Below are 12359 nucleotides of genomic sequence, written 5' to 3'. Positions count from 1 at the left end.
AAATAGCAGATAATAAATCTTGGCATAGCATATTTCTCAAGTATCACTCGTTATGGAACACATATATTTATCCACACTACTCAAAGTTGTTCCTCCCCCTTTTTGTTGCAGAGTTCCACTTGCAATCAAAAAGCTCATGGGCCAGTGGACTTTTTGGCCAGTGCAAGTCCCTTGTGCGTTGAGGGTCACAAAAGTGCCATAAAGCAATTTTGCACAACTCTTTGGGGACACAGGCCGGCACACATCTGTGTGCTGGCCTCCCCATGCCAATGTGAGCCATCGTGAATTTGCGTTGGCTGAGCTCAGCCAGTGCAGGGGTCAGGGGGGTGTGGGGAGGGTGGGGAGGAGGTGGGAGGCAGGCGTTTTGGGGTGAGGGAGGGCAGGCGACGGGCATTCCTGGGGGTGGGCGGGTGGAGAGTGGGAGGTAGGGCCTGGATCCGGTACTTATACCGGATCCTAGCCCTGTTCCCAGGTGGCCTGGGGCAGTTCTGGGCTGCTTGGATTTGCACCACCAATTTAGGCGGTGCAGATTCGAGTAGCCCATTGTAGCCCCAGCCTACCTGTTCCAGCACAAGTTAGGATTTGGCTGCTGGTTTAACAGCTCAAAACTATTGTTCCGGTTTTTCATCCATTGCATCAAACACACAGTAGTACCTGGATGATGTTGCCAGGGCAATGAGCAAGGCTTGAAGAATCCCTCTGATAAAGACAATAGGGTTCTTCTTGGTAATGAAGAAATACATCATTGGCAAGATGAATAGTCCATGTACCACCAGACCACAGACCACAGTAATGGCATAAAATCCTAGCTTCTTCCCAATGGCTGATGGATCATCCATTTCCAGGATCTTACCAGCAATAAGAAACACTATTCCAAATGGAAAGTACCTGAGGAAAGGAAAGATATATCGCATATGAAGGAGTGCACCCACACAAAAATGGAAGAAAGTGAACACCTATATGTTTAGAACATACAGTGCTATGACTGCAATTCCACATCTGCATGAATTTCTATTGATAACATTCAGTTAGTGAATACTGTATTTAAAGACAGCGTTTTTCAATGTGGATATGCAGGTCATGTCTATTTTACTAACAACCACTGTCAACTGACGCTCTATAAACATATTGTGATGGGACTACGTATCCCAATGGTCACTGTGACTCTGACCAAAAAAAGGGTGGAGAGAGGAGAGGTTGTAAAGGGAGGATCTGAAGGACAGACAAAGGAAGAGGCAGAGCAGTACAGACTAGGAGGAGGTCTGTGGAGGGCATGTGAAGGCCTGGGTGGGGGAAGTCTTGGGGCCTTCTGCTGAACTGGCAGCAAAAGAGCCCCAGCTGAAGACTCTGTTTACTACAATTTGGGGGTCCAGTTTTTGTGCTCCCCCACAAGGGACTGCAAGTTCCCCTGTCTTACCTACCCCATCATAGGCCCAAGCCTATGCATGTCTACTCAGAAGTAAGTACCACCAGAGTAAATGGTGATTACTCCCAGGAAAGTGTGGATAGGATTGGGCTGTAAATCATTTGTTGTTATTAGCCAGATGTCAGTCTGACTGATTGCTGGAACCCACCAGTGTTAGCATAGAAGCAGCTGGCACCAAAACACCAGCACTTGTCTTGCTCGAACAGATGTGCCACTGATTTATGCTCGCATGATAATACATTACGTACCACACAGCAACAGCCACTATCTTCATGACAGATTCGTTTAAGCACTGGCAAAAACTGACCAAGGGAACGCCACTGTTACCCATTCTGCCCAGCATTATTCCTGCAAATAGATAACATATTTGTTTCATTTTAATCACTTTCATATGGGTCTTCATAATATACGACATCTCTAGTGCATAAGACTCAAGTCTGAATTGCCAAATGGATTATAGGGACTAGTACCGGGACATGTCTGTGCATAGCATGTGCCAACAGTCATGCATTGTGAATAGCACAAACTCTACTTTCACTCATTCCCCTGAGGGCTGGGGATAAGAATAGGCCCTCAGTTTGGCTGTACTTGTTGTAAGAGGCGACTGAACAGCCACGGGGTAGATGGGACTTGTTAGCCTGGGAAGGCAGCTCATCTGAGAGAAGGAAAACTCTGATCCCAAACCTCCGCTGCCTTGCGGCTACATCCAGTTATGGAAAAGGCTTCAGGAGTCAACCTCGAGGCAAAATCCGGAGCTGGAGTCCCTGAGGCAGTTCATGGCTGAACACAGTCACGTTCTGGCAACTCCTGCGACGTCGCTGGAACCAACCGTATTGGCTTCTGCCTTTCCATTGGACCATTTCAGCGATGTGGAGAGGGGGGATTTGCTGCATGGGTAACAGCCTATCCTCCATATCTACTTTACCCAGGCTTCGCGCACTGGAGAGGACACTCTGTTCCAGAACACTATTCAGAGTGCGATACCATAGTCTTCCGAGACTGAAGGATGCCAACAAGAACTTTCACTCATCACAAATTTAGCTCTGCATCACTCCAATCCATAAGCATGGCACTTGGGACTAATTAGGCATAAATTATAAGCAGATGGTGGATGAATAGTTAAGTATATTCCAGATTCTGGGGAAAAAAATAACATCCCTGAACTAGCCTCTCATGAAAACTTATTTGCTCTTTTCAAAATACGTGCAAAATATGGGCAAATATATTTTTTTCTTAATTGATCACTGCCTTGTTTGGTACGAATGGGATCTGGATTCAGACACACAAGCCACATTAATCTGCCCTTTAGTTACAGATTTTCCACCTATTGAACATCCATGTTCCATGACTTCCATCTCTACTACATATAGTAATATCTCCATTAAAGAACATATTTTGCAATATAAAGTTTTTATGCCTACTGTTCTGGATAGACATAATTTATACCCACTGTAAATTTTTATAATTACAATTATTGTCCTGATCGCAGAATTAGGAATGTTAAGTTTAGAGTTCTGTGTGGTGACATAGGGCCCAATCCTATCCAACTTTCCAGCACTTGTGCAACTGCAATGCAGCCCCAAGGTAAGGTAACAAATGTTCCCATACCTTGAGGAGGCCTCTGAGACTGCCTCCCCAACACAGGAAGCAGTGAATACCCCATTAGCACAGCAACACTGTCACTATAAAATTGAATAGGATTGGGCCCATAGTCAGCCTCCATTGTTCTGAATGAAATCTGTAGTGCAATCTTATGAATGTTTACTCAGAATTCCCATTTTGTTCATCATTAGTAAATCAGTTTAGGATTGCAGCCATATACTTTTCATTTTTTTTTCCATTTCCCCAAAGTAACTTAATAGAATATAATCTCTCTCTCTGCTAGACATTAAGTTATGACTACGTGGTGACTGTAAAGTGAATCTGAAGCCTTCTGTCCAGACTCAAGTGGAAAATCTTGATGACAAATGCCAGCGGCTTCTGGTTGCACTTGGCTTTCTTGCATGGTAGCCTAGCAGACAGTAACCAACTATACATGAAGTTCCATATGTCAAATTTCTACGTGAAGTAGTTGACCACCTGACAATGCAAGGAACAGATAAGAGCTATATAAACAATTACGTACTGCTACCCTCCCACACATTGCATTAAAACCTCCGTCACTTATTTATTTTTCCAATTTTATACTACCCTTCCTCTAAAGCAGGGGTCTCCAAACCCCGGCCCAGGGGCCAGATGCGGCCCGCAGCAAGCCTCTTTTCAGCCCGCGGCCAACCTCTTGTCCCCTGAAAGCCTCTGGCCCACTCAGCTGAACATGACCAGAACTGTGCTCTGATTGTGTCTGGAGGGTGTTCTGAGGGCCAGAGGTTCAATGAATGAGCCCATTCATTCATGTATTCACTCATCTAAGTTCCACCTCTAATTTATTTATTTAAATTTTATAGTCAGTCAACAAAACCTTTATTAGGCATAAACATTTGATGGGTGAAGACTCTGTACAGAAACCATAGAAAGAATAGAAACCTAAGCAATACACAAATATATGTATATGTGTGCACCTATGTGTACACACAGATATAAACATACATTACATTATACATATACACATGAATTATTTAAAAGACAGAAAACAATCAGTTACTCTACAGACATTGCCAAGATGTAATCTACTCAGTGGTTGCTTGGTACAAAAAGCTTGGCTTTAAATTTATATTTAAATTTATTTTCCGGTCCTCCACACACGCCAGATATTTGATGCGGCCCTCTGGTCAAAATGTTTGGACACCCCTGCTCTAAGGAGATCAGGGAGCTCAGGACATGGTTCCTCCACTCCTTTTGTCCTCACAACAACCATGTGAGCTAGGTGAGGCTAAGAGATAGTGACAGGCCCAAGGTCACCCAGGAAGTTTCATGGCTGAGCCTGGATTTGAACCTGGATCTTTCAGGTCTAAATCCAGCTCCCGAACCACTACACCAGCCCTTCTCAAACTTACCGTGTCAGCAACACCCTCCTCGAGATCTGGATTCAGCAGTAAGTGCTGATGATATGCAACACACTGACATGATGACGTCAATGACACTTATTTCTAAGTTGCATAGCCCTAAATGACCCTTCCATGGCTCTGTAGACAACCTAGCCTGCTGCTCCAGACCTCCACACTGCCAAATGGCTCAGCCAGCACAGGTCCTGCAATGCCCCCGGAAATGTGTCAAGACACCCTGGGTATGGCAATACCCCAGGCTGTCAGGATGCCCAGTTTGGGAACCCTCTGCACTACCATCCTAGCTCCCAGGATGTTTAAGCATTCTTGTTTATTCATTTCAATGAATACACCATCTAACAAAAAGGATGGGCAGCCCATTCCTGACCTGCCCAGAGCTGTGGGACCCGGCGGCTCCATGGAGGGCTCCCGCCAGATCCAGCGCTTCCCGCGCTACCGTGGGAGGCTCCTCGGAAGAAGGGAACTACTCACAATGGGGTAGCAATGGGGCTAGTCACTTTAGCAGTGACTGTTTGGTTGCCGCTAAAGCGAAGGCACTTGTGTAGGGCGAGCAGCACTGCCCAAGCACCGTGGATCCTGCAGAGCTCAGCTCCACAGATCTGCCTCTCCCCCGCCCCCTGACACGCTTCCCCCATGCCTCCTGACCATGCCCCCATCTCTCGTTCCACAGCCCGGCAGTCACTGAAACCTCCAAGCCGTGGAAACCGGGGGCCCGCCACGCACTGGCTCAGCATCAGCAGGAGCTGAGCCAGTTCTGGCAGGAGCCCAGCGGTAAGCCCCGCAAACATGCCTTATGGCACATTTACGACTGTGGTCTGCGCCGCAGAGGTGCAGCGTGGACCACAGGATCGGGCTCTAAGGCAGGTTGCAAAATGCACTAAATATATGTGATAAATGATGAAAAATGGAAATATGCAGCATATGCTTTAGTCCACACACCAAATTATTCTAAACACTAGAGTTTTATGCCATTTCTGCAGGATGCTCAGGCTGAAGATTTAGTGGACCTCCCACAGAAGGAAATTTCATGATCTTTAAATATTCCCACTAGTGATGTGATTCCTCCCCTTAGTCCTGCACTGCCAACCGTACACAAGGTCCAGCAAAGTCACACTTTTCAATGAACATGTAGGGGTCAGAGCTAGGGGACATGATCCCAGTTCCCCCTCCCCCCCATGTTTGCATATCCATGAATAAGTACATGTGTATAAAGTTAGTGCAGTTCTTAAAGTAGAGTGAGATGCCATCCCACTTCTTTTCAGACAGATCTAAAGCCATTCTACTTCCTTGTTTCTCTTTCTCTGACCATCAGGGTGTTATGTACAAAAGAGACCTTCCCACCCAGCAGCAACTGGCAGACTCTGACTTTAAAATGGGTTTTATCTAAATAAGTATGTATGCCTGTGCTAGAATGCACACTGAAGTTATGAAGAATTCTCCTCTACTTTCTAATCTATGCTAACAATGCTTATGTTTTCACATAATCACTGCAGCTGAATCTCAAAGCACATTTACAGCATATGTGTTAAAATGCTCTCAGTCTTTTACAGCTAGGGAAAAAAAAAGAGTTGATCCATCCAACAGAACTAAGTCCCTTGCCAAGAGCCATGAGAAACCAGCTGGAGGATAAAGATAACTCCATAGATCAGCCATTTTCAACCACTGTGCCGTGGCACACTGGTGTGCCACGAATAGTCCACAGGTGTGCCACAGGAATTTCCCCACAGGGGGAAGGTCATTTATTAATAGGGCCAATGGGAGATGTTAGCCCCCACTGGCAGCATGGTGTGCCTTGTCAGTTGTCAAAAACCTGGTGGTGTGCCTTGACCATTTTTAGTGCCTTGTCAGTGTGCCGTGAGATGAAAAAGGTTGAAAATCACTGCCATAGATCAATGATTGGGGGGGAAAATATAAAATATAGGTGAGACATTCAGGAAACCATTTCAGTAAGAAGGCACATTTGAAAATGATTTAGGAGGAGTGACTTTTTTTAGGCTGGATGCACACTCATATCTGCCTGTACAGCAAATCTGTCTTAATCAAAAACCCAGGCTTGGAGCTTACATCTGTCTATGCAAGACAGGTTCCAGATCTGCCAGATATCCCAGATGCCAGAGAGAACAAGCTGATTAGTTGTCAGACCCAAGCATTTCACAGCAGTGCTGCTTGCTGATATTCATCTAACCATAAATTTCAGGTTTGCAGATGCATAATCTATGCTGTTAACAGAAAGTTGAAGGCAGTTCATGGTTTGAAGCCAGCGTGGGCTTATGAAATGGCAGCTTTAGGACAGCACAAACAATCTTGTGAAAGCTCAAAGAAGGGGTCAAGGTTTCTTTGCTGTACTATGCAGCATGCTGAATTAGGTCTTTTCAGCCCTAGTTATTAGCTCTAGAATAAGCCAGGGTTCATTTGAGTGACTAGGAAACAATTTCTCTTAGTAAACTAGAATAGATGAATTTAACCATGTAGAATGTGTGGCTTACCATAGTGCACCTGTAGTGAAAACAGAGTGCCAAAGAGTCTACCCAAAAGCATGTAGCTATGGTCCAGGAGGACTAGAGAAAAGCTCAGAGTTCAAACAACAACAAGCTGGGAAAAGGTTAAAACAAAATGAGTTTATTAAAAGTAAAGAAAAAATGGGAAAATGAGAAAGAATAATTCAAGACAGAAGAAAAAGAGCAGGCAGGTTTACAAAAGCTTGAGTATTAGCTAAAACTACAAGCAAAAGATTAGAGCCAAAGCAAAATCAGTGTGTTTAACCTATTTTTGTCCACTCCACAGGTGTACGTATTTGGTCCCTGTTGCGTACATGCAATGTTGGGCAGAAATGGCTTAATTCCCCAAACCTAACAGCATTTGAGCATCAGCTTTCTAGATTTCTTGCACATTCTGCAGCAATAATAACAATGCAATAGCAATTTTCTTCCCAGGTCAGCTTAAGATACAAGAATCCTTAATTCTGAATTTTCATTCAAGATCATTTATAATGCTTCTGTTTCTCAAAATACATCTTTGACTTTTCAATAGATAAAAACTGAAGTTTTTATCTGGAGTTGTTCCTACATGCTAATGTGCGTAGATACACTGGCACACAGTTTGGGACTTACAATAGAGCTGACCTACTTTATGGAAACAGCACATTTTGTACTGACTTTTAGGGCACATGCAAATGGCTGTCATTGTCAGGAGATTCATTTGTTCTAAGTCAGCTGATTTGGTTAGAGTAGGTGAAAGGGACCAACTTGAAAGCTGGATATGTGTGTAAATATCAGCTGAACATATGAATCCACATTACATGGGCTCCCGACCACTGGTCTATCTAACCCTGACTTACAGTAGCATTCAGGATTTCAGGCAGAGGCCTTTTTCCACCCCATTGCATGAAATCCTTTTTACTGGAGATGCCAGGGCAGGATCCAGGGACCTCATACATGCGAAGGACGTACGAGTTGTTCTCACACTGCGCTTGGAGGAAAGGCTACTGCTGACATCTAGGCCACTGTCACTGCTCTGGGTTGTGGCTGTGCCTTTCCTGACAACGCTCTTCCTTTTGCTCCATGATGCGAACTGTGAAGACTGAAAGGTGTGGAGTCTTTACATTTAGCTTCTTGGAATGAAAGGAAGAATGTTGTCAGGAAAGGCACAACCACACTTGCCTGTGTGCTACAGCTTCCTACCAAAAATAAAAGGAGCAGCTGTATTAAAGCTTTCCTAGCTGGAAAAGACAAAATAGCACGTGGGGAAGGATATTGACCTTTAACCTAAAACTGCCACTGGCACCGATAATAATGCTGCAGTCCTAATTCCCCCCCCCCACCCATAGCTGCAGTTCTAACTTTCACATACAACAGGTTCTTCAGCTGTTATTCCCCATGGGTAGAGGTGTTTGAAAATGGTTTTTTGTTTGTTTTTTTGCAGGTTTGGTGATTGGAAAAAAAAAAAGGAAAAAGGCAGAAAACGATGTTACGTGTTTTTATTTCAAGTTCTCATTCCAAATCCTCATTTTTATTAATTTTAAACACTTTAAAAGTGTACTAGGTAGAAGATGTACAGCCCAATCCTATCCAACTTTCCAGCACTGGTGCAACCACAATGCAGCCCCAGGGTAAGGGAACAAATGTTCCCAAACCTTAAGGAGGCCTCTGTGACTGCCCCCCCAACACAGGAAGCAGTGCAGACCCCATAGGCACAGCAGCACTAGCACTGGAAAACTTGATACGATTGGGCTGGTAGGTGATATAGTGTCAGCAGATACAACCCCGGTGTTATTTCTGACTGGAAAAGTAATCTATTTTAATTTCTGGAAAATATCTTAAACACCAAAATGCAGTGTTTTTATCTTTAAAACCAAAACACCTCTGCCCATGGTTAAGTTCCTGATTTACTTAAGACCTGCTCCCTGTCTTTTTTCTTCTCCTTTGCTGGTGTCATTACATGCCCCCGTACTCTTGTAGGGATTTCTTCTTTCTTTCCCTTTCTACCTTGAGAATGCTTACTTTCAGGGTTCAGTAATGTGAGTGATTGTTCAGAACACTGCATTGCATTTTATTTTGGATTCCTCTTCCCCATTACTGTATTTTTACCTGAATAATAAAAAGTTATCTGTTGCTGCAGTTTTATCTTTGCAAATCTCCATGCCATTCCACTGAATCGTGCCACTGACCACTGCACTTGGACCCTGCACACACAATAGATTTTCCCCATGTGCATATGTTGCACGTGTCCAAAAAAAGCATACTAATGAGACCCTTCCCCTCCTAGGAACAATATGTTGGCAAAATGAAGCCCAACATGGTCCCGAACATCAGCCAAAGAAGAAGGAACAGCAGCAGGGAGCTTACTACTTCCTCCCTGTCAGATGAATACTGCTTTCCTCCAACTGTCAGTTGTCCGAGTACTTCAGACCTGAAGGGAAACATTCTCTAGCCTCTGCACTTGGATTTAAATTATTATTGTTATTTCAACTGATTGTAAACCACCTTGATGATCTTTCAATTGAACAACAGAGTATAAATATTCTAAACAAACGAACATTCTTGTTCCAGAAACCTGCTTACTTATGCTAATGCTATAAAAATATTCCTCTCCATAAAGGCACAGTATCACACATGAATCAAACCTAAGTATGATTACATGATGAGAACCAATGTTAAAGCTACATTTATGCTTTAAATAAAATTTATATCAATCAGAGCAGAGGCAGTGATCTGAGGATAAATCAATCAAAAGAGAGTGCTAAGTTTATTAAATATTCCACTGCTCTCTGCAGGACAGACTAAAAACTGCTGACTGATTCCCGCAGAGAAGCACGAAAGAAGTTTGCTTAAATTAAAACTTCAATGGCATTTCAAAATGTTATGCTAACACTCAAGAACTGGCAACATTTCACAAAACTAAGTACTACTTAGGCAAAATTGGTCATGAGGATGTCCCACTGGGACTCAGGACTCAGTCATAACTAACAAATTCAATTAATTTCAGTGAAAGTTAAGTGCTCTTTCAAGTGTCATTTGCAGTGCTCTTGTGCAGTTCCCATTCATTTCAGTGGGATATGTTCAAGACAACCTTCCTGTAGACCAGCCATTTTCAAACACTGAGCCATGGCACACTGGTGTGCTGCGGGTGTTTGGGGGAGGGTCATTTATTAGTAGGACCACTGGGGGATGTGAAGCCCTGCTGGCAGTACAGTGTGCAAGTATGGCACGACACAAAAGAGGTTGAAAATCACTGCTCTAGACTGTGCATCAAATGTTGTAGCTGCTTATTTTTAGAGGGGAAAAAAAACTCCTGAAAAGATCCAATACACACTGGAACTTGGTTAGCAACAGTTTGTACATTGACATATTACTGTATAGTTATGGACCTTCGTAGTTTTCCACTATTAATGTCTTCCCAACTTGAAAAACAACAAGGGTGGGGACAATCTGGGTCTACATTCCATTTATCCTTCAACCTGCCTTATCACAAGAGTAGTGCTACCAGCCAACTAGCTGCTGGAACAGGTAGCTTATAACTTGGCACCATGGCAAGTTCACAGAGTTTCACAGAGGGACCTTGTTCAGTTACTCCATTTTCTTCTCCTTTTGGTGGGCCTGGTTGCAGTAAGACTTAATGTTGAATTTCTTTCTACCAATTTTATTATCAAGTATTTCTGGGGCAATATTTGATTATAGCAGCAAGGGAGGAGGGGCAACTTTATTGAATTCTTTCAAATTGCTACTTGAATTTCAGGAGGAAATTTCAAATTCAATTCTGAATATGTACTTGTGTTCAGACATCCCAACTAAGCCAACTAAGCATCTGCTGCTCAGAAGCTAACAAAAGCATCACTCTAGCAAATCTCACTCTTTGAGAACCAAATACCTCACATTTCCTTCTTTTTCTCCCCAAGCAGGGAAGACTTTACCTATGAAGCATCTGTTCTTGTAGATCAGTGGTTCCCAACTTTTAGGAGCCTGTGGACCACTGAGGCCAAAATTGGAATTGTCAGGGACCACATGCAACCTCTTACCCCTGCACACAAAAAATACATTTAAATTTATAATGCAGACGACCCCTATTATTCATAGGGATTCCATTCACAGTTCTCCACCCCCTCTGGTGATCCATGGGGGGCTGCTTGCTCAGAGGGATGCTGGAAGCGATCAAAAGCAATTTTTTCCCTGAGACATTGCAGACCACTTCTCAGGGACTTGTGGACCACCTGTGGTCCCCAGACCACAGACTTGGAACCAGTGTGGTAGATAAAGATTTACTTGCTGTGTGAAACACATTCACTAAAGTCCTTGTGTACACAAGCTTCACATATTGGACTAGCTACATAGGAGCATAATCACCCGTAACATTAATTGAAAGTTATATCATATTCAGAAATATAATTTTGTTTCATTAAACCTCACAGGAAAAGCTCTGTGAGTTGTGATAAACAAGACAAGTCTAGGTAGGCAAAAGCAACAACATGCTCTTCTCAAACAATAGGAAACATGCTACATAAGTTACAATACTCAACTACGCAAAGAAGTGAATCATGCTTCTTTTAACAGAAGGGTAGGATGCTAGTGACCTTGGGGAGGCTGCGGGAGGGGGGCGGTGATGACATCAAGAATTCTAAACAGACTGTACTTTCCTGCATAAAACAGCTTCAAAAGTATGTGCCTTTGAGTTATGGATTTTTAAAAAAACTAGAAACATACCCATGGTCGCAGAGAATATTACAATTCCCAAGACATTCATGCCTTCACTGGTGCCTGGCTCTGATTTGTAGATCACTTCTGGTGGTGGTGTGATATCCAGGGCAAAATTCTGAATGTTGGAACCATTTTCATCCTGAACCCCATAGATTATGATACGGCGAGTGGTGCTTTCAGACTGTGCCTTGTTGGTCTTGACAATAGGGATGCTTTTGGTTCGGTACTGAAAGATCCGAAGTAATCTCCATTATACAGGGGAAGATAATATTGTCCTATAAAGTTCTGAGGTTTTTACAGCATGAACGCATGGAATTTGTCGAAGGAAAAAAAGAGTACCTCTGATGAATAACAACTCTGAAGCTCAGCCCCTGTTTTGTGAAATGTCTGAATGTTCCCTCTTCCTTACTCTCCTTAGATTTGTACCAGCAAAATAGCTTGCACAGATCCAGGGAGACCCACTAAGACAGTGGAGGCTTCTCCAGGGTTAGGGAACAAAAGTTTCCTTATCTCAAGGAGACTTTCATGACTATACTCTCACTGCAGGATACAGCATACTCTCCTTTTGGCATGGTTGCATAGGATTTAGTTAGGATTGGGCCCTGTGTTTGTCAGATTAGGAACAAGGCCTACTGCAAACAGAGGGGGAATTGCAATTTTTAATTACTTTGCTTTGTATTATGGCAACTAGTTCCTATACAGAGCCAACAAATTGGAAGTGGTATCCAAGAGGTATCTTGA

General features: G+C 43.4%; 1 protein-coding gene across 1 annotated transcript in view; it reads right to left on the bottom strand.

Annotated features, from left to right (window-relative positions):
- Window positions 1-12359, bottom strand: part of SLC1A7 (solute carrier family 1 member 7) — a 55507-nt gene that overhangs the window by 15851 nt on the left and 27297 nt on the right. The window contains exons 5-7 of the mRNA XM_066623599.1: window positions 11625-11844; window positions 1675-1774; window positions 655-888 (exon numbers count right to left, since the gene is read on the bottom strand). Of these exons, the coding sequence (XP_066479696.1) occupies window positions 655-888; window positions 1675-1774; window positions 11625-11844 (554 nt within the window). The remainder of the gene's footprint in view (window positions 1-654; window positions 889-1674; window positions 1775-11624; window positions 11845-12359) is intronic.

Source organism: Tiliqua scincoides, chromosome 4, assembly GCF_035046505.1.
Source record: "Tiliqua scincoides isolate rTilSci1 chromosome 4, rTilSci1.hap2, whole genome shotgun sequence".
Classification (NCBI taxonomy): domain Eukaryota; kingdom Metazoa; phylum Chordata; class Lepidosauria; order Squamata; family Scincidae; genus Tiliqua; species Tiliqua scincoides.
Note: the sequence above shows the minus strand (reverse complement) of the source record. Positions and strands in the feature narration are given on the sequence as shown.